Source organism: Stegostoma tigrinum, chromosome 34 (genome assembly GCF_030684315.1).
Source record: "Stegostoma tigrinum isolate sSteTig4 chromosome 34, sSteTig4.hap1, whole genome shotgun sequence".
Lineage (NCBI taxonomy): Eukaryota > Metazoa > Chordata > Chondrichthyes > Orectolobiformes > Stegostomatidae > Stegostoma > Stegostoma tigrinum.
The window spans coordinates 27,055,310-27,078,142 of NC_081387.1; the positions used below are offsets into that span (position 1 = coordinate 27,055,310).

At 54.3% G+C, this 22,833-nt stretch overlaps 1 protein-coding gene across 1 annotated transcript in view; it reads right to left on the minus strand.

Annotated features, from left to right (window-relative positions):
* LOC125446352 (early estrogen-induced gene 1 protein-like) overlaps positions 1-3,750 on the minus strand; it is a 33,462-nt gene extending 29,712 nt beyond the window's left edge. The window contains exon 1 of the mRNA XM_059639531.1: positions 3,227-3,750. Coding sequence (XP_059495514.1) covers positions 3,227-3,372 — 146 coding nt within the window. The 5' untranslated portion in view covers positions 3,373-3,750. The remainder of the gene's footprint in view (positions 1-3,226) is intronic.
* Positions 3,751-22,833: the final 19,083 nt, after the last annotated feature.

Sequence of the window (22,833 nt, forward strand, 5' to 3'; positions counted from 1 at the left end):
GTGCTGAATTGTCCTGTAGTGCCCAGGGATGTGCAGATTAGGGTGGATTGGCCGTGCTAAATTGTCCCGTAGTGCCCAGTGATGTGCAGGTTAGGGTGGATTGGCCGTGCTAAATTGTCCCGTAGTGCCCAGGGATGTGCAGTTTAGGGTGGATTGGCCGTGCTAAATTGTCCCATAGTGCCCAGGGATGTGCGGGTTAGGGTGGATTGGCCATGCTAAATTGTCCCATAGTGCCCAGGGATGTACAGGTTACGGTGGATTGGCCGTGCTAAATTGTCCCATAGTGCCCAGGGATGTGCGGGCTAGGGTGGATTGGCCGTGCTAAATTGTCCCATAGTGCCCAGGGATGTACAGGTTAGGGTGGATTGGCCGTGCTAAATTGTCCCATAGTGCCCAGGGATGTGCAGGTTAGGGTGGATTGGCCGTGCTGAATTGTCCCGTAGTGCCCAGGGATGTGCAGATTAGGGTGGATTGGCCGTGCTAAATTGTCCCGTAGTGCCCAGGGATGTGCAGTTTAGGGTGGATTGGCCGTGCTAAATTGTCCCATAGTGCCCAGGGATGTTCAGGTTAGGGTGGATTGGCCATGGGAAATTGTCCCATAGTGCCCAGGGATGTGCAGGTTAGGGTGGGATTGGCCGTGCTAAATTGTCCCGTAGTGCCCAGGGATGTGTGGGTTAGGGTGGGATTGGCCTTGGGAAATTGTCCCGTAGTGCCCAGGGATGTGCGTGTTAGGGTGGGATTGGCCATGGAATTGTGGGGTTACGGGGATAGGTGGGGGGGGGTTTGGCTGTGGGTAGAGTGCTGTTCGGGGAGACAGTGCAGGGAACTGTCTGACCCACAGCTGATTGTGGCCAGGAACGAGCACCCTGTCTGATCCTGGAGCCATCACTGCAATCAGTCAGATACTATGTGGAAGTTAGAGATATGCAGGGCTGAGTACAGGAGCTGGGATGCCTTGCTGCAGTTATACACAGCGTTGGTGAGAAATCACACAACAGGTTTATTTGGCTTCACAAGGACATCACCTGACCAAGGAGCAGTGCTCCAAAAGCTTGTGTTTTCAAATGAGCCTGTTGGACTATAACCTGACGTTGTGTGATTTCTGACTTCGCCCACCCCAGTCTGACTCCAGCACCTCCCCATCAGGGCCTTGGTGAGACCACACCTGGAGTATTGTGCACAGTTTTATGGTCTCCTTCCCCGGCGATGGAGGGAGTGCAGGATGGATGTTCCCAATGACAGGGGAGTCCAGAACCCGGTGGGGGGGGTCACGGTCTAAGGACACAGGGTGGGCCATTTCGGATTGAGACAGGGAAAAATGTCTTCACCCAGAGAGTGCTGAGCCTGTGGAATTCCCTGCCACAGGAAGTATTTCAGTCCAAGACATTAAATGTTTTCAAGGAGGAGGTAAATATCTCTCTTAGGGCTGAAGGGATCGAAGAGGATGGGGTACGGTCGGATGAGGGTCTTGAGTCAGATGATCAGCCCCGATCATATTGAATGGTGGAACCAGCTCAAGGGGCAGAATGGCCTATTTCTACCCTAGTTATTCAACCTATTTTTCCAATCAACCCACTCGGAGATGTCATCCCAAGAGCAGCTTCAATCAGGGCCTCCCAGTCCAGGAGCAGGGACGCTACCACTGCACCACCTGCTCCTATCCGCTCCATTTCCATGTTTTTCTGTTGGACTGTGACCAGTTTACAGAGCTCCCCTTTGGAAAGAAGGACAGAGTGTGGGGTTGCAAGGCTAGATATCCAAGATGGTAATGCTGAGGATCTCGGTCAACGGTCTGGAGTCACGGTCTCAAACCCCACCAGTGTGGCTGTTGGAATCCTGAGCTTGATTTAATTAAACTCAATTGTCACATTAGCCCCAAAATACAGCAAGGAGACTTTGGAAATTATAGACAGAAAGAGCTGGAAGAGACTAAACAGGGAGAGAAACTGAGTTAACTTCACAAGTCCATCAATGACATTCTCAGCTCGGCCAGACATCCAACTGTAAGAAAATACTGCTGCAACTTTTCGTAGGAACTTGTCACATTCGCTAACGGAGGAAGGAAATATGCTGCCCTCCCCCCGGTCTGGCCCACAAGTGACTCCAGACCCCCACGGCGTCAGGGCTGATTCTCAGCTGCCTTCTGAAATGGCCCGAGCTGGTCACTCAGACCAAGGGGCAATTAGGGGCAAGGGGTAAGTTCTGGTCTCATCTGTGACACCCTGGAAAGGGATAAATAAAATCACGGGATCCAGGATGGCACACTGCAGGCCGTACAGATGGAAACAGTGAAAGATCTCATGCCACTACACAGAGAGGCCATTCAGCCCTTGCCCCTTGTGAATAGCAGGGAAAAACAGTCTCCCGGATCCCGAACTAGTATTTATCCCTAAATTTAGACAAGAAAATATTCCCAAAAGTATCAATGAGGAAGAGAGGCTGCACTGGCTGGCACATTTCTTGCTGGAGTGTAGCAGATGACCTTATAGTGCTTTATAAAATCATGAGGGGCTTGGATAAAGTGAGTGGCAGGCCTCCTTTCCTGAGGGTGGAGGGGATTTCAAGACTAGGGGATATATTTTTAAGGAGAGAGGAGAGAGATTTAAAACGGACGCGGGGGCATTTATTTTTACACAGAGAGTGCTTCATAAGTGGAATGACCTTCCTGAGGAAGGGGTGGATGTGGGCACAGTTACAACATTTAAAAGATAAGGTTTGGAGGGATACGGGCCAGGAGCGGGCATGTGGGACTAGTCTGGTTTGGGATTATGGTTGGGCCGAAGGGCCTGTATGACACTAAGAAACGCAATAAAAATGGTTACCCGTTTGCAATCCCTGTCCCGTGACAGCACTGACGCTGTCCCTAGTGCAGTGGTTCAAGTGGGCAGCTCACCCAACCCTCTGAAGGGGGCGGCTAGGGACGGGGCATTGGGCCTGGCCAGTGACACCTCCCCCAGCCCACACCCCAGGTCAGAGAATGATCAGGTTCTGTCGGATCTGACTGCGAGCAAATTGGGCACCCGGGCAGGGAACTGGGCTGAACTGGCACTAGCGTTCATCCAACTGTCCACCTTTTAGGGTGGGCAGGAATAAAAAACACAAAGCGGTGTTTCAGTGTGGGAGGTGACAGGAGATATACAAATGCAATGCAATTATTTGAACTGGGTGAAAACGTCAACGCAGCGAGCAGCAGCTGAGGGAATAACGCAAGCAGGAGCCAGCTTACCTGCTGGAGAGGTCGCTGAACGACCCCCCGTCTAGGAGGCGGATTTTACAGAAGAGGATCCCATTAACGAAGGGAACAGCCGACAGCTCCTCCAAGGTCAGGCTCACCAAGAACTTAAACTTCTTCTTCTTCATCAGGAACGCCATCAGGGAATCGGAGGGTGGATGGAGGTGGGGAACGAAGAGAAAGAAGGTAGAGAGGGAGGTGGGGGGGGACGGTGAAAATGGAGAGGCTGGGGGAAATCAAAGAAAGAAAGACAGGAGAGAGACAGAGAGAGAGAGAGCTCCCTGTCTCTCCCACTCCTGCTCAATGACGCTGTCACTTTCGTTTGCGGAAGACTTCCAGCCCTGCCTCCCAGATCCACCCACTTTGCAAAGCTGCTTCAGAAGAGGGAAGGAGGGAGGGAATAGCAGCTGGGAAATCTGAAAACACTCCAACAAACCGAAAGGTTGCTGGGAGAAGTTCAGTTTAAACTGGGCCGGGGTCTGAGCTGCAAAACACACACAGCAGCAGTTCTCAAATGTTGATATACACACACTCTCTCCTATTTATACCAGCAGGTTTTTTTTAAAGAAAAGACTAGATGTGTGACTCAGGGTCAGACCTGAATCCCCTGTAGCAGCTGCTGATGAATCGTACAGTCATTTCCAGCCCAAGAGTTCCTGCTGCTTTAATCATCAGAGGGATCTCTCTCTCTCTCTCTCTCTCTCTATGTGATGGAGAACAGCCAATAGTTAGAAGCTGCAAATATGTTTACAGTCTCTCTCTCTCTCTCTCTCTCTGGAGAAGGGTTAAGGTTAGGATTGTGCCTATTCCTGGCCTCTCATCTCGACTGGGGAGTTTTCAAAGCGAACAGACCTCCACTGTCATCCCACCAGGGCCCCCACTCCGTGATCAGGTACTTGCCAGGTCAGCTCCAGCCCAGCCTTCCCCAGGATCAAAGGAATCTAGTTTCCAAACGCACCATCTCTGTTGTTTTTCTAGTTTACAGAAACCACCCCCCAGCAAGAGCTGAAAACTGGACGGGATTTGAAAAGGCAGCCGTGGAGGACGGGGGGAGGGGGAAGAAACAGGGTGCAGGGAGACCCTGGTGAATTGGGACTAGGAATTTCAAAGGGCTGGCAGTGCAGTGACGGGATGAGTGGCCATGGCCTACGCTGAAGGAGCCTGCGATGGCAGCTCATATGCCAAGCGCCAAAGATGTGTTGCCTTGGCAGGGAACAACGTGGCTGTTTCCCTGTTAGGACCGGTGGCATTGCCACTCGGCTAGGGGAGAGGACAGCTGGTGGGCACTTATATTCTGTTCCATAAACCGGGAATCTGGGCATGAGGAGAAAGAGGAGGCCATTCAACCGGTCTCTGGGCTGCTCTGCCATCTCCCGCCTGGTTGTGGCAAATCGATTTCATTTGTGTTCACAACTCCACATTCCCACCCACACCCGCTCCCTGCCCCAGTCTGGGATTCCTCTTTCCAACAGGACTTTACCCAACACTGTCTTAAACAATATTCACAGATTCCCAACCGCACCCTCCAACTGGTTTCTGAGGCATAGCATCTCAGAGTAAGGGGCCGTACACAGGCCTGAGGAGAAGTTTCCTCTCTCCAAGGGCAGTGAATCTGAGGAATTCCCTCCTGCGCAGGGCAGAAGGTGCAGAAAGGCCCCGAGAGTCAATTCCTTTACACTCAGAGGGTCTGGAATGAGACAGAAAACCCCCATCTCCCCCCTCACCTCCCCATCACATTTTACTCTTGTGCTGAGGTGTGATTCTGGAACTAGTGAAGCTATGAGTCAGGAGAGCTGCCATGAAGGATATCAGCTACTTCTCGGCCAGTGGGCTGAATGGCCTCCACCCCAGCTGTGAATCTCCACTGTTGCAATGAAGCTGATAGACTTCCACAGAGCGAGGGAAACTCAGTCTCTGAGTCTATTCAAAGTACAGATCAGTAGATTGTCGGGGGGTGGGCGGCGGTGCTGCTGGCACTGTGGGGTGTGGAGACAACTTGGAAAAGGAGCATTGAGGCAGCAAGGAGAGTCAGGATTAGCACAGGGTTTGATTAATTAATTCCAGCGCTTTTAAAAAAAAATACTATCAATTCCTTTCAATCAGCACTGCATCTAATCCTCTAAAGATTAGCAAAACCGTACGCCAGAAACAACATGGGGCATAAAATCTAAAACACCAGCTCCTATCAAGTTGAAATATTGGAAACATATGATCAAAGACATTTGGAGGAATCTCTTAAATATTTTAAACTCAACTGGACTCCCCCACATAAACATGGCGGCTACAAGACCAGGTCAGAGGCTGGGAATCCTGCGGTGAGTAACTCCCCAAACCCTGTCCCACCATCTACAAGGCACAAGGCAGGAGCGTGAGGGAATACCGCCCACTTGCCCCTGGATGGGGGTAGCCCCAACAACACTCAGGAAGCTCGACACCATCCAGGACAAAGCAGCCCCCGCTCGATTGGCACCACATCCAGAAACATCCCACTCCCGCCCCCCACCAACGCTCAGTCACAGCAGTGTGTACCATCTACAAGATGCTCTGCAGAAATTCACCAAAGACCCTCAGGCAGCACCTTCCAAACCCACGACCCACTTCCATCCAGAAGGACAAGGGGCAGCAGATACATGGGAACACCAGCCCCCTGCAAGTACCCCTCCGAGCCCCTCTCCATCCTGACTTGGAAATATATCCCCGTTCCTTCCGTGTCGCTGGGTCAGAATCCTGGAATTCCCTCCCTGAGGGACATTGTGGGTCACCCCACAGCACAGGGGCTGCAGTGGTTCAAGGGGGCAGCTCACCCCCACCTTCTCAAGGTCCGGGGGGGGGGGGGTGGACAACAGGGACGGGGATTAAACGCTGGGCCCGGCCAGAGCCTCCCACATCCCAGGAATAATTTTTTAAAATCCTGTCCTTTGTGACTACCTTCCAGAAATTATACATGCCTTGCCGTCAGTGAGGGATTGGTGGGAACCCCACACCCAGACATCTCAGGAACAATCAGACATACCAGTGAGCAATAGCAGTTGAGATCCCAGGCCCCCCAGGAGAGCAGGGCAAGAGAGGTTAGAGTTAGTGATAAAGGACAGTGGTGTTTCGCTGTGGACAAAATGCTTGTAAGATGCTGGGGACGCTGGCTGTGCAGGGAGAGGGCTGGTTAAGACGGCAGCGTGTGAGATTGGGAGGCTCACTAAACAGTTCTCCACCAGGCGTGCCTCTTGTTACTGCCCACTTGGGCGAAAGTGCACCTGGTTTCTGGCTCAATGCGGTTCTTCGGGTAAATCATTGACCTCACCATCCGTTCGATCGTACTGTTCGTGTTGACCTGGGACCAACGATTTTGCCACGAAGGATCGCCAGTTGTTTGTGTAAATTCTCTTTCATGGGACATGAGAGACACTGGGCAATGCTCAATATTTGTTGCCCATCCCCAATGGGGGGTGGGGGGGGGGGGTGGTGGCCTGGTGAATCTATCGCTGGGCTCAGAGACCCAGATAGGTTTAGCTGTGCAAGCTGATGACAAGCATAGATAGAGTGGACAGCCAGAGACTTTTTCCCCAGGGTGGAAATTGTTATTGTGAGGGGGCATAACTTTAAGGTGATTGGAGGCAGGTATAAGGGAGATGTCAGAGGCAGGTTCTTCCCACAGAGAGTGGTGGGCATGTGGAATGTGCTGCCGGCAGTGGGAGTGGAGTCACATACATTAGGGACATTTAAGTGACCCTTGCTTAGGCACATGGAGGATAGTGAAATGTAGGGTATGCAGGGTAGCTTGATCTTAGTAGGATAATAGATCGGCACAAAATCGTGGGCCGAAGGGCCTGTACTGTGCTGTACTGTTCTATGTTCTAAGACGTTCTGGGACCTACGTGTGACTCCAGAGCCATACACTTGACTCTCAGTTGCCCTGTAAAATGGGAAGCCTCTCAGTTACACCAATCACTACAAAGTCTCTTCAAGGCCAGCTGGGGACGGACTTTAAATGCTGTCCATGTCCCACAGATGAATGGCCATTTCAGATGTTATATATCAGCCACATCACTGAGGGTTTGGAGTCACATGCAGACCGAGACTGGATGAGGGTGGTATATTTCCCTCCCTAAAGGGCATTGACAAACCAGATGCTTTCAGAGCAATTGATGGTAATTTGATGAATTAATTAATGGCATCTTTGTGTTAAATTAATTAATTGAATTTAAACTCTGTGATCTGACTTGAACTCGTCCACAGGGCATTAGCCTGGGTCACAGTGATATTACTGCGAAGGGAGGGTGCCGTTTCACCTGCTCCCCACCCACACCTTCTGTCTGGTGTAACACAGCCCGCTGTACCGCCACCCACAGGCTCACCCTGAGGCTGTGAGGGACCACCGATGATGATGAGTGACAGAACTCACCCGAGGGGCCAAATGGCCTCTCCCATTCCAATTTCGTACAGTCTCCTTTTTACTGTTGAGCATTTTCGCTCAGTTACCATCAGCGATCCTGCAGCTCGGGGGTGACCCCCCAGCCCCCACCTCCCACACTCAGCACTGGAGGCCGAATCTCGGCCCGTAGCCCCCACCCACCGCTCCGCAATATTTTACCCCTCCCCCGGGACAGTGGCCATTTGAGATTTTTCAGAAAATGGGTGGGGGAGGACGGTGATGCCTCCCAACTTTAAGCGTCTGGCCCCCCTCTCCCACCCCCAATCCCCAATCGTACTTGAGATTCCCTGCATTCGCATGGCGCCTGCTTCAAGGAGGTCCCCGGCATTGGTCCGATGGTCCTCCCACAGAATCAGGGGAAGATGGCGGGTGAGTTGGGGGGTGCGCGATTTCCGAAGCGACCCCCATTCCCCCCTCCCCGGGTCACTGCTACATGGTCTCACTGTCCCTACAGGAGTACGCTGATGCCAGCCATTCTGCACACTTGCCCTATTTGTGGGTGTGTCGCGGTTGTCGGGGTGGGGCATGTTAACCCACATCTCTGCAACTTCACGCTGTTTGGGAGAAGGTGTTGCACTTTCATTCTCCTTGCCAACTTGCCGGCACATCTACGTCCCCACATCTTTGCTCACTCACTAAACCCACACCCACCCCCCCACCCCACTCTGTGGGCTCCTCACGTCTGCTTCACAACCCCCCTTCCTCCTTATCTCAGCATCACCAGCAAACACAGCTCCCCAAACCCTTCGCCCAAGTCATTTCTCTGTAAAGCACCGAGCCCCTATGGCACTGTGTCATGCTGGAGAGAGACCCCCCCCACCTTACTCCCACTCTCTGCTCTCTGATAGCCAGCTCATCTTCTCATCGCCTCTCCCCCAACACCATCAGCTAGTCTTTCCCACAGTAACCCTTGATGTGACGAATTATCAAAGGCCTTCTGGAAATTTCAATGCAGAACATCTACTGGGCCCGTTCACCTGCACATCTGCCAATGTGGTATACTGCATCCACTGTACCCGGTGCGGCTTCCTCTACATTGGGGAAACCAAGCGGAGGCTTGGGGACCACTTTGCAGAACACCTCCGCTCAGTTCGCAACAAACAACTGCACCTCCCAGTCGCAAACCATTTCCACTCCCCCTCCCATTCTTTAGATGACATGTCCATCATGGGCCTCCTGCAGTGCCACCATGATGCCACCCGAAGGTTGCAGGAACAGCAACTCATATTCCGCCTGGGAACCCTGCAGCCTAATGGTATCAATGTGGACTTCACCAGCTTCAAAATCTCCCCTTCCCCCACTGCATCCCTAAACCAGCCCAGTTCGTCCCCTCCCCCCACTGCACCACACAACCAGCCCAGCTCTTCCCCCCTCCACCCACTGCATCCCAAAACCAGTCCAACCTGTCTCTGCCTCCCTAACCGGTTCTTCCTCTCACCCATCCCTTCCTCCCACCCCAAGCCGCACCCCCATCTACCTACTAACCTCATCCCACCTCCTTGACCTGTCCGTCTTCCCTGACTGACCTATCCCCTCCCTACCTCCCCACCTACACTCTCTCCACCTATCTTCTTTACTCTCCATCTTCGGTCCGCCTCCCCCTCTCTCCCTATTTATTCCAGAACCCTCACCCTATCCCTCTCTCTGATGAAGGGTCCAGGCCCGAAACGTCAGCTTTTGTGCTCCTGAGATGCTGCTTGGCCTGCTGTGTTCATCCAGCCTCACATTTTATTAATTCTCCAGCATCTGCAGTTCCCATTATCTCCACAATAGATGTGCCTCCTCCAAACAACACTCTAACAGCACAGGCCTGTTTGAGACACAAGGTCACTCTCGTGTGAAAGTGAATGATTAACATGTTGCTCAGGAGAGTGGTGGGAGCAACATGGAAGGAACACTGGGATGTACCCTTAAAATACCAGGACGCAGTAGGCTGTGGACCAAATGTAGGAAAACGGGAATAATGTAGCTTGGCGTTTGGTATTCAGGATGGGCCAAAGGGCCTGTATCTGTGTGGTTATCGGCCACAGGTCGTAGTACACTGATTTGGGGCAGACTGGTATTCAGGATGGGCCGAAGGGCCTGTATCTGAGCGGTTATCGGCCACAGGTCGTAGCACACTGATTTGGGGCAGACCGTTTGGTATTCATGATGGGCCCAAGGGCCTGTATCTGTGCGGTTATCCGCCACAGGTCGTAGCACACTGATTTGGGGCAGACCGTTTGGTATTTGGGATGGGCCGAAGGGCCTGTATCTGTGCGGTTATCGGCCACAGGTCATAGCACACTGATTTGGGGCAGACTGTTTGGTATTCAGGATGGGCCGAAGGGCCTGTATCTGTGTGGTTATCCGCCACAGGTCGTAGCACGCTGATTTGGGGCAGACTGTTTGGTATTCAGGATGGGCCAAAGGGCCTGTATCTGTGCGGTTATCCACCACAGGTCGTAGCACGCTGATTTGGGGCAGACTGTTTGGTATTCAGGATGGGCCAAAGGGCCTGTATCTGTGTGGTTATCCGCCACAGGTCGTAGCACGCTGATTTGGGGTAGACTGTTTGGTATTCAGGATGGGCTGAAGGACCTGTATCTGTGCGGTTATCCACCACAGGTCGTAGCACACTGATTTGGGGCAGACTGTTAGGTATTCAGGATGGGCCGAAGGACCTGTATCTGTGCGGTATGACTCTGTTATCAGCCACAGGTCATAGAAGACTGTTTGGTAGTGGACCTCATCAGCGGTGACCTTTTGAAAGAGAGGGTTACAAAAGCAATGCTTCCCATTAGAATATGTTGAGCACTGTTATTCCCCACATACTAACTCTCACCCCTTACTCCCAAATAAAACATCTTTCAGATAGTGAGCTTAATGTAATGTAACATGAGCCCAACGAGAATTTACTGACAAGCAAAAGAAAAGTTTTAATAGCTTTTTAAACCTCCTTACATGGGGCTGGGGTATATGAGCAGAATGAACATGTGTTTCCCATCCCCAACTGCCCTCTGAATGGTCTCAGAGCGTTCAGAGTTCATCTCATCACCGTGGGTCTGGGGTCACACCGAGGCTAGAAGGGCAAAGACAGGAGATGATCTTCCAAAAGGAGCCATAGAGTCCTACAGTACACAAACAGGCCATTCAGTCCAACTCGACCATGATATCCCAGCAAGGCGGCAGCAGGGTCAGAGCTCCGCTCTGCTCACCAGGTCTTTCTTAGGCCTTCCCTTTGTTCCTCAAGCCCCTTCCCAACCCCCGCCCCACTCGCCCCACTTTCTTCTCTCTCCCTCCTCCACCGCCCCGCTCCCCCACACCACCCCCACCCCTTTCAGGTACCTCACCAAGGAGCTGGGGAGGAGCTGGGTCGCGACCGGGAACCACGTGGGGGAGCTGGATGTACAGGTTGTCGGGGATGGAGAGACGGGAGATGGAGAGAGGGGCAATGGTGAGGGGGGGGGTCAGAGAGAGGGGCAATGGTGAGGGGGGAGTCAGAGAGAGGGGCAATGGTGAGGGGGGGGTATGGAGAGAGGGGCAATGGTGAGGGGGGGTCAGAGAGAGGGGCAATGGTGAGGGGGGTATGGAGAGAGGGGCAATGGTGAGGGGGGGATCAGAGAGAGGGGCAATGGTGAGGGGGGATCAGAGAGAGGGGCAATGGTGAGGGGGGGTATGGAGAGAGGGGCAATGGTGAGGGGGGGTCAGAGAGAGGGGCAATGGTGAGGGGGGTATCAGAGAGAGGGGCAATGGTGAGGGGGGTATGGAGAGAGGGGCAATGGTGAGGGGGGTATGGAGAGAGGGGCAATGGTGAGGGGGGGATCGGAGAGAGGGGCAATGGTGAGGGGGGATCGGAGAGAGGGGCAATGGTGAGGGGGGATCAGAGAGAGGGGCAATGGTGAGGGGGGGTCAGAGAGAGGGGCAATGGTGAGGGGGGGTCAGAGAGAGGGGCAATGGTGAGGGGGGGTCAGAGAGAGGGGCAATGGTGAGGGGGGTATGGAGAGAGGGGCAATGGTGAGGGGGGGTCAGAGAGAGGGGCAATGGTGAGGGGGGTATGGAGAGAGGGGCAATGGTGAGGGGGGGATCAGAGAGAGGGGCAATGGTGAGGGGGGATCAGAGAGAGGGGCAATGGTGAGGGGGGGTATGGAGAGAGGGGCAATGGTGAGGGGGGTCAGAGAGAGGGGCAATGGTGAGGGGGGTATCAGAGAGAGGGGCAATGGTGAGGGGGGTATGGAGAGAGGGGCAATGGTGAGGGGGGTATGGAGAGAGGGGCAATGGTGAGGGGGGGATCGGAGAGAGGGGCAATGGTGAGGGGGGGTCAGAGAGAGGGGCAATGGTGAGGGGGGGTCAGAGAGAGGGGCAATGGTGAGGGGGGTATGGAGAGAGGGGCAATGGTGAGGGGGGGTCAGAGAGAGAGGGGCAATGGTGAGGGGGGGTCAGAGAGAGGGGCAATGGTGAGGGGGGATCAGAGAGAGGGGCAATGGTGAGGGGGGTATGGAGAGAGGGGCAATGGTGAGGGGGGGGTCAGAGAGAGGGGCAATGGTGAGGGGGGTATGGAGAGAGGGGCAATGGTGAGGGGGGGTCAGAGAGAGGGGCAATGGTGAGGGGGGGGTCAGAGAGAGGGGCAATGGTGAGGGGGGGATCAGAGAGAGGGGCAATGGTGAGGGGGGTATCAGAGAGAGGGGCAATGGTGAGGGGGGTATGGAGAGAGGGGCAATGGTGAGGGGCGTATCAGAGAGAGGGGCAATGGTGAGGGGGGTATGGAGAGAGGGGCAATGGTGAGGGGGGGTCAGAGAGAGGGGCAATGGTGAGGGGGGTATGGAGAGAGGGGCAATGGTGAGGGGGGGTCAGAGAGAGGGGCAATGGTGAGGGGGGATCAGAGATAGGGGCAATGGTGAGGGGGGGGTCAGAGAGAGGGGCAATGGTGAGGGGGGCTCAGAGAGAGGGGCAATGGTGAGGGGGGGTCAGAGAGAGGGGCAATGGTGAGGGGTGTGTTGGAGAAAGGGGCAATGGTGAGGGGGGGGTCAGAGAGAGGGGCAATGGTGAGGGGGGGTCAGAGAGAGGGGCAATGGTGAGGGGGCTATGGAGAGAGGGGCAATGGTGAGGGGGGTATCAGAGAGAGGGGCAATGGTGAGGGGGGGGTCAGAGAGAGGGGCAATGGTGAGGGGGGTATGGAGAGAGGGGCAATGGTGAGGGGGGGTCAGAGAGAGGGGCAATGGTGAGGGGGGTATGGAGAGAGGGGCAATGGTGAGGGGGGGGTCAGAGAGAGGGGCAATGGTGAGGGGGGATCAGAGAGAGGGGCAATGGTGAGGGGGGTATGGAGAGAGGGGCAATGGTGAGGGGGGGTCAGAGAGAGGGGCAATGGTGAGGGGGGTCAGAGAGAGGGGCAATGGTGAGGGGGGTATGGAGAGAGGGGCAATGGTGAGGGGGGTATGGAGAGAGAGGGGAACGGAGAGAGGGAGTACATAGAACATAGAACATTACAGGACAATACAGGCCCTTCGACCCTCAATGTTGTGCTGACCTGTCATACCGATCTCATGCCCATCTAACCTACACTATTCCATGTACGACGATATGCTTATCCAATGATGACTTAAATGTACCTAAAGTTGGTGAATCTACTACCGTTGCAGGCAAAGCGTTCCATTCCCTTACTATTCTCTGAGTAAAGAAACTACCTCTGACATCTGTCCTATATCTTTCACCCCTCAATTTAAAGCTATGCCCCCTCATGCTCGCCATCACCATCCTAGGAAAAAGGCTCTCCCTATCCACCCTATCTAACCCTCTGATTATTTTATATGTTTCAATTAAGTCACCTCTGAACCTTCTTCTCTCGAACGAAAACAGCCTCAAGTCCCTCAGCCTTTCCTCATAAGACTTTCCCTCCATACCAGGCAACATCCTAGTAAATCTCCTCTGCACCCTTTCCAAAGCTTCCACATCCTTCTAATAATGCGGTGACCAGAACTGTACACAATACTCCAAGTGCGGAGTGTGATGGAGAGAGGAGGGATTGGAGGCTGGGGTTGGAGAGAGGGGGGAACGGAGAGGGGGTGGACAGACGAGGGGGACGGAGAGAGGGGGTCAGAGAGTTGGAGAGGCCAGTGAGAGGGAGTGTCAGAGAGAGGGGGATGGAGAAAAGGGAGACATTGAATGGGGACAGAGAGAGGCAGAGACAGAGAGCGGGTGACGGTAAGAGGTGGGGCAGAGAGAAGGGGTCGGAGAGAGGGTAAGGTCCTAGAGACCGGGGGTGGGGGGGGGGTCAGAGAGAGGGGATCGGAAGAGGGGGGCAGAGAGAGGGGCACGGAAAGACAGTGGTTCAGAGTGAAGGGGTGTTGGAGACTGGGGGTCGGAGAGAAGGGGTGTCGGAGACAGGGGGTCGGAAAGAAGGAGACGGGGGTTGGTCGGAGAGAAGGGGCGTCGGAGATCGGGGGTCGGAGAGAAGGGAACGGAGAGACGGGTGGGTCAGAGAGAGGGTGACGGAGAGATAGGGTGTTGGAGACAGGGGACAGAGAGGGGGGATCGGAGAGGGTGCATCGGAGAGAGGGGGGACGAAGACGCGGAGGGCGGAGAGAGGGGGGATCAGAGAGAGCAGAGGTTCGGAGTGAGGGGGTCGGAGAGCCGGGGGAACTGGAGAGAGGGGGGGTCGGAGAGGTGGGGATGGAGAGGGGGTGGGTCAGAGACAGGGGATTGGAGAGACTGGGGGGGACCGGAGAGAGGGGAGGTCGGAGGGATGGGGTTGGAGAGAAGGGGACAGAGAGAGGGGGTGTCGGAGAGAGGGGGTGTCGGAGAGAGGGGAGGTCGGAGGGATGGGGTCGGAGAGAAGGGGATGGAGAGAGGGGTTCGGAGAGAGGGGCTGTCGGAGAGAGGGGTGTCGGAGAGAGCGGGTGTCGGAGGGATGGGGTTGGAGAGAAGGGGATGGAGAGAGGGGTTGGGAGAGATGGGGTGTCAGAGGGATGGGGTTGGAGAGAAGGGGACGGAGAGAGGGGGTGTCGGAGAGAGGGGGTGTCGGAGAGAGGGGGTGTCGGAGAGAGGGGGTGTCGGAGAGAGGGGGTGTCGGAGAGAGGGGGTGTCGGAGAGAGGGGGTGTCGGAGGGATGGGGTGTCGGAGGGATGGGGTGTCGGAGGGATGGGGTGTCGGAGGGATGGGGTGTCGGAGGGATGGGGTGTCGGAGGGATGGGGTTGGAGAGAAGGGGACGGAGAGAGGGGTTCGGAGAGATGGGGTGTCAGAGGGATGGGGTTGGAGAGAAGGGGACGGAGAGAGGGTTTCGGAGAGATGGGGTGTCAGAGGGATGGGGTTGGAGAGAAGGGGACGGAGAGAGGGGTTCGGAGAGATGGGGTGTCAGAGGGATGGGGTTGGAGAGAAGGGGACAGAGAAAGGGGGTGTCGGAGGGATGGGGTGTCGGAGGGATGGGGTGTCGGAGGGATGGGGTGTCGGAGGGATGGGGTGTCGGAGGGATGGGGTGTCGGAGGGATGGGGTTGGAGAGAAGGGGACGGAGAGAGGGGTTCGGAGAGATGGGGTGTCAGAGGGATGGGGTTGGAGAGAAGGGGACGGAGAGAGGGTTTCGGAGAGATGGGGTGTCAGAGGGATGGGGTTGGAGAGAAGGGGACGGTGAGAGGGGTTCGGAGAGATGGGGTGTCAGAGGGATGGGGTTGGAGAGAAGGGTCAGAGGGATGGGGTGTCGGAGGGATGGGGTGTCGGAGGGATGGGGTGTCGGAGGGATGGGGTGTCGGAGGGATGGGGTTGGAGAGAAGGGGACGGAGAGAGGGGTTCGGAGAGATGGGGTGTCAGAGGGATGGGGTTGGAGAGAAGGGGATGGAGAGAGGGGTTCGGAGAGATGGGGTGTCAGAGGGATGGGGTTGGAGAGAAGGAGACAGAGAGAGGGGGTGTCGGAGAGAGGGGGTGTCGGAGAGAGGGGGTGTCGGAGAGAGGGGGTGTCGGAGGGATGCGGTTGGAGAGAAGGGGACGGAGAGAGGGATTCGGAGAGAGGGGTTGTCAGAGGGATGGGGTTGGAGAGAAGGGGACAGAGAGAGGGATTCGGAGAGGGGGGGGTCGGAGAGAGGGGGTGTTGGAGGGATGGGGTTGGAGAGAAGGGGACGGAGAGAGGGGTTCGGAGAGGCGGGGGGTTGGAGAGAGGGTGTGTCAGAGCGACGGGGTTTTGGAGAGGGGGGGAATGGTGAGGCCGTGGCGGTGAGACAGCTCAGAGTGGGACTATCCCTATGGTGTGGGTTGGGAAGCCCGGGGCAGGAACGGAAAGGAAAGGAAAGTTGGACTGTCTTATTTTACTCCAAGTTAAGGTGAATAGTGCCACGTATGTGCAGCGAAGGTACACACTTTCACTGTATTTTTACATTCAATACATGTGACAATAAATGACTCGATTCAATTCAAATAAATCCAGTCCCATTTCCCAGCATTTGGCCCTAACCCTCTAAGCCCATTGTACCAGCCTCCACCACTCCGTCTGGCAGCTCATTCCATACCCTCTGTGGGAAAATAGTTACCCCTCAGGTCCCTTTTTAAATCTTTCCCCTCTCACCTTAAACCTGTGCCCCTCTAGTTTTGGACTCCCCCACCCTGGGGAAAAGACCTTGTCTATTCACCCTATCCATGTCCATCATGATGTTATAAACCTCTATAAGGTCCCCCCTCAGCCTCTGACGCTCCAGGGAAAATAGTCCCAGCCTGTTCAGCCTCTCTCCCTGTAGCTCAAACCCTCCAACATGCTTGTAAATCTTTCCTGAACCCTTTCTGGTTTAACATTTGAACACAGTATTCCAACAGCGGCTCGCCAACTGATTTTTCTAATAGTTGCTGATAGTAGTCATGGTCGCCATCACTGAGCCCAGGATCACAATTCCGGATTTATTAACTAATCCTACCCCTCCCTGCCACGGAAACCTGCCTCCTCGCATTCTGAGGCAAGATGCAATCTTACGGCTCGTCAACAATCATTCCTTTCATGTGCCCGTTTTACCACTGCCCCTGTTAATCCTTGTGTTTTTAATATTCACAGCCTTTCAGCGCATTGGCTTGGCCAAACCTGCAGGTCGAGTTTCCAAAAATGTGACCTGGCCGCATTCTTTCAGCCATGAAATTGCTCGAGCCGTTTGCAGGCACGTAGCCCTTCCCCCTTCCAGCTGCCCAGGATGATAGCGTCTAGCCTGGGGATGGCCTGCTGCTCGCGACACAGGTGATTTATGGGTTGGAGTCACACAGTCGGCCTGTTCAGGCTTAAATTTCATGTCCCACCCAAAATCACGAGTTCCGAGGACTTTTGAAACTTGAAGAAAGATCACTTGGGCCTTGCTGCTTTGTCAGCGTCAACACAGGATGCACCAGGGATATACCCGACTTAGCCAGTGTTTGGGAGGGATATACCCGGCACAGCCAGTGTTTGGGAGGGATATACCCGGCCCAGCCAGTGTTTGGGAGGGACATACCCGGCACAGCCAGTGTTTGGGAGGGATATACCCGGCACAGCCAGTGTTTGGGGGGGATATACCCGGCCCAGCCAGTGTTTGGGAAGGATATACCCGGCCCAGCCGGTGTTTGGGAGGGATATACCCGGCACCGCCGGTGTTTGGGAGGGACGTACCCGACCCAGCCGGTGTTTGGGAGGGACGTACCCGAGGGGGCCGGTGTTTGGGAGGGACATACCCGACATGGCCGGTGTATGGGAGGGACATACCCAACACGGCCAGTGTTTGGGAGGGACATACCCGGCACAGCCAGTGTTTGGGGGGGACCATACCCGGCCCAGCCAGTGTTTGGGAGGGATATACCCGGCACAGCCAGTGCCTGGGAGGGTCGTACCCGACATGGCCGGTGTTTGGGAGGGATGTACGCGACACGGCCAGTGTTTGGGAGGGACATACCCGAAACAGCCAGTGTTTGGGAGGGATGTACCCGGCCCAGCCAGTGTTTGGGAGGGACGTACCCGACACGGCCGGTGTTTGGGAGGGACGTACCCGACAGGGCCGGTGTTTGGGAGGGACATACCCGACAGGGCCGGTGTTTGGGAGGGACATACCCGACAGGGCCGGTGTATGGGAGGGACATACCCAACACGGCCAGTGTTTGGGAGGGATACAGCTGACACAGCCAGTGTTTGGGAGGGATATACCCGACACGGCCAGTGGCTGGACTTGCATAGGCACACCGCCACGAAACCCTCTGGAATAGTTCAGCGGAAGGAGAGTCCAATGTAGAGGAGGCAGAAATATCAGGAACACAACTGGTACACCTGAGCCAGGCTCCCTGAGGAGAGCCCACACAGCCCTGACATTCCCAGCTGGCACAGGCCGGTTCGGCAAACACCACCCCCCGCCTCCGGCTCTGGGAAAAACCCCGCAGTGCAAAAGGAAAGTATTCAGCCCGTCTCTGCCCGTAACTTTCCTCCGCGGGAACGTTCCGACATGGAGCTCCCAGGGTGGGCAAGGGGAACTAGATCCATGCCTTTTTGTCAACACGCAGTGGGATAGAGACTGGAATCGACCAGACTGCACCATTACTGCGTACCCCTCACCGATACATTCCACACCGTGGCTGTGTGCTCACTGCCAGCTCTGAGGCAAGAGGTCGTCAGTTCAAGAGCTGCGCTGCAAACAGTAATGTGCTTCTTGTTAATTGGTTCACCATCCCCGTAGGATGGTCAGCGGAAGGCGGCGGGCGGCAAGTGCTTTCCAGCCACAATGTAGAATTTCTGAACTTCTGAAGTGCCACAGCCTCATCGTTTTTGTGCTAGGACATGTTTGCGTTCAGGTCAGACTTCTCTCTCTTCCCCAATCCCACATTCCTTTACTCCTACACAGCATGAGGGGATTGCTGGCCAGCTGTTAGTGCCCCATACCTAACTGCCCAGGGGGCAGCTAAGAGTCATCCACATTGCCATGGGTCTGGAGTCACGTGTAGGCCAGACCAGGTAAGAACAGCAGTTTCCTTCCCTAAAAGGACGTTAGAGACCCATATGGGTTTTTCCAACAATCATCAATGGATTTACAGTCTTCATTTGATTCTTAATTCCAGGTATTTATTGTATTCAAATTCCACCATCTGCCCTGACGGGATTCGAACCCGGGTCCCCCAGAACATTAGCTGGGTATGGGGATTGCTTCGCTCAATGCTTCAAGCCTGTTCGGGACCCAGCATTACTGTCACATGCACGGGGATGAGGTATTCTCTGCATTACAACCAGGGCCCGGGTGAGACGGTCAGCACCCCGCCACTCAAATCATTTTGGAAAAAGAACATTGTGTGTTGGTGTAAATGAGAATCTTTACAGTTCCATTTATTTCACATGAAGAAAGGCGAGTGAGCACACATCACACTTTGGACAAGAGATGGTACTGGATTAAATGTAGTGCACCTCCTCCAGTGTAACAATGGCCAGGAATGGTGCAGATCGGTCAGCACAGGCTCGATGGGCTGAAGAGCTCTAAAACTACTGGACAATTCCCTACGGGGAACATGCTCCATCAGTAATCACTGTGCTGGAGCCAGTGCACTGGACAACACTGTGTTCTCTGATATTATTTGTTGGCTGACTGCTCTGTAAACAAACACATTGATCTTATACAGGTTTATAAAGTCATGAGGGGCATGGATAGGGTGAACAGCCAAGGTCTTTTCCCCCAGGGTGGGGGAGTCCAAAACCAGAGGGGCACAAGTTTAAGCTGAGAGGGGGAAAGACTTAAAAGGGACCTAAGGGGTAACTTTTTCCACACAGAGGGTGGTGCGTGTATGGAATGAGCTGCCAGAGGAAGTGGTGGGGGCTGGTACAGTTACAGCATTTAACAGGCACCCGGGATTGGTACATGAATAGTTTGGGTTTAGAGGGATAAGGGCCAAATGCCCGCAAACAGGACTGGATTTATTTAGGATATCTGGGTCAGTATGGACAGGTTGGACCGTGCTGAATACTTCCATGAAAAGTACCAATCTCTACAGCTGGAAATGAGACAAAGAATATGGGATGAAACTGCAGGAAAGCGGACACCTTTTCAAACTAAAACAAAACCGACAGGTCTGCCTGTTAATCAACACCTCGCATCCTCACTACCAAATGCTGGTTCATTCAGTGAGTACCCACACCATTCAGCGCAGGACTGGCCTTGGGCACTGCATGTCAGTAATATAAACCCCATGGGCTGCAAGTGGAGCTGTGACTGAACTGGGGGTGGGGGTGGGGGGGTGCGCTTTTACAACAGGAGCCACTTCTAAAGGCAAACGTCGCAACGATTCATGTTGAAGACAGCAAGCTAACATCTTTAACAGTGTCTGTATTTTTATCTTTGTGTTATACTTTCCAAAGTTGAGCCACCCTTCAGTCATCAAGTCCAATGACACCCCTTCACACATTCCGAGAAACCATCCCGAGGGCGAGGGTACAGGAGGGAGGGCTAAACTGGGGAGAGGGGTGTGGGGAAGGTAGTGAAGATTTCTTAACTTTCAAAATTTGGTCCTAATTCACAAGAGAAAGGATCGATCGTGGGTTGGGGGAACAAGTTAGAAAGGGGAGGAGCTCTCTCTTCCCTGAGCTGGCAAGGAAGGACAAAATCTGTCTTTTCTCTTACGTTGGAAGGAATGAACACCTGTTTGAATAGAGACAGCAGGAACTGCAGATGCTGGAGAATCCGAGATAACACGGTGTAGAGCTGAATGAACACAGGCCAAGCAGCATCAGAGGAGCAGGAAAGCTGACGTTTCAGGCCTGGATCCTTCTTCAGAAATGCATTGTCTAGGCCCGAAAATGTCAGCCTTCCTGTTCCTCTGATGCTGCTTGGCCTGCTGCGTTCATCCAGCTCTACACCTTGTTATCTCACCTATTTGAATAGCTGGGAGGTTGGATTGGGTTTTTTATTGGAGTGGGGGGGGGGGGGGGGGGAGGAGTGGTGGGAGTCAAGCTACATAATCTTTCAACTGAGAGCACAAGCTCAGTCACAGGAGCGAGCGGGTCACTCGCTGACAGGCAGGCAATGCAGCAAATACCACAGAGTATACAGGGCCAGAGGGCGCTGCAGAAGACTGGAGTTTGACGGCCAATGTAGACACGATGGGCCAAACGGCCTCGGTGATTCTACGAGGGGGGGGTCGGTAAACGCCAGCTCAAGTTGTTGCTTCAAACAAGCAGTCGCTTGCCAAGACAGAACGGTGGCCTTGCTGAAAAGGGATGGCCCGGGTTACCAAAGCATGCTTGCCCCAACAGGACAAAGCACAAGAATGCAACATTTCAGGCAGTCGCAGCCATTCGCAGCGCAGGAGGAAAGCATGCTGACTGGTTGATTCCGAGTAGCTACGGCGTTGCCGTGGAGAAAGCAATAGCGTGGCAACAAGCGCCCCACGGGTCAGAGCCCTGATGACGGGGGAAATCGTGGGTGATGGATGGACTGTGGGAAACTGACAAATGAGTCAGAGATCACCACACTCGGAGCCGAAAAGTGCCTGTTGCACCTCGCGTTCACCCTGGTCAGGCAGAGACTCGCAACTAAATGCGGACAACGGCTTAAGTAAGCTGCCCTGCTCAGCAGAGGGGCTGAGAGAGTGGCATATTCCATTAACCGGCCTCTGGAAAGTCTACCACAGCAGTAAGCCATGTCTTACCAATGCCAGCTGAGTCCCACTGGGCACCTGATTGGTGTGACAGGCAGGGCACAAGCTCAATGCATGCAGAACCCACAACAACAGTCTGTACTGGTGGGTGTGACTGCACAAACAGCCACTGTAACACCCAACTTCAGATTAATATTCCGGACTGGAATGTGGCTCATTCAGATACGTTCGAATCAACCCGTTCAGAAGGATTTATGAGGCACCCCTACAACAGGTGGGGCTTGGACCCGTGTCTCCTGGTCTAGAAGTAAGGACATTACCAGATGCCTCATTCACACTTGCTGCTGGGTGCGGCACATCTGCACAGTTTCTCTGGAAACAAAAGGCTCGCATTGAAAACTAGTGCCTTGACCGAATGAGCCAGGGGCTGCAGGCGAGAGCCGTCCCATCTCTGTCTCCAGGGCAGAGTGGGAAACACGTGCCAGCCCATTTACCTGTGGGGTACACTGTCAGGATTGCCAGAGATTTGGCATTCTTGCATGTGTCCTGATGGAAGGCTGCAACCACAAGCTCAATTCTTGTGCTACACCCAGACCCCAAACGCAAAGCTGTGGGTACGTCGCATTCAGCTGCGCTGTCATGGAAACAGGGTCACCAAATCTCCAGGGTTATGGTGAAGGCTTCTGAAGATCAAGGAGAAATTTGCTGCCACCACTGGGAGGGATACCGCAGGCGGATCAGAAAGAAGTGATTTTACTCAGGTCCCTTGCATACGCTAAACCATTCGACTAAGGAGGGCCGAGGGCCTGTCCCTGCACTGTACACGTCTAATCAGTTACTGCTTTTTTTTAAATTGACGAGAAAGGGCAGGCTGAGAGTGAACGGATCAGCCAGCAGAAGGGAAAAAGGTTATTAATGAGACAGGAGAGCGAGCGAACATGGGGGAGGGGGAGAGAGAGAGAGAGAGAGAGAGAGAGAGAGAGAGAGGAGAGAGTGTGTGTGTGCGAGAGACAGAGTGACAGAGAGTGACAGAGAGTGACAGAGAGTGACAGAGAGTGAGACAGAGAGTGAGACAGAGAGTGAGACAGAGAGTGAGACAGAGAGTGAGACAGAGAGTGAGACAGAGAGTGAGAGAGTGAGAGAGAGTGAGAGAGAGTGAGAGAGAGTGAGAGAGTGTGAGAGAGTGTGAGAGAGTGTGAGAGAGAGAGTGAGAGAGAGAGTGAGAGAGTGAGAGAGAGAGTGAGAGAGTGAGAGAGAGAGTGAGAGAGAGAATGAGAGAGAGAATGAGAGAGAGAATGAGAGAGAGAATGAGATGGACAGAGAGGGGGAGGTATGGGTTAGTGGGGGCAGGGAGAGACAGACAGACAAGGAAACGGTGCCCAGGCCTGCACACAGAATCCGGGAGGTTTGGGGTTGCGAGGGGGGGGCATTGTTTTGCTGCTCTGGAAGGGTCACTCAACTGAAACATTATTTCTGTTTCACACTCCACAGACGCTGCCAGGCCTGCTGAGTTTCTTCAGATTTTCCTGTTTGTGTTTTGAGAGTGAAATTGGAGCATTGCCAGGCCATGTATCGGTGCCCCTCTCTGCCCACCATCTCTGTGGGACCAGCTGCAGGAGGCGGGTGGGTAC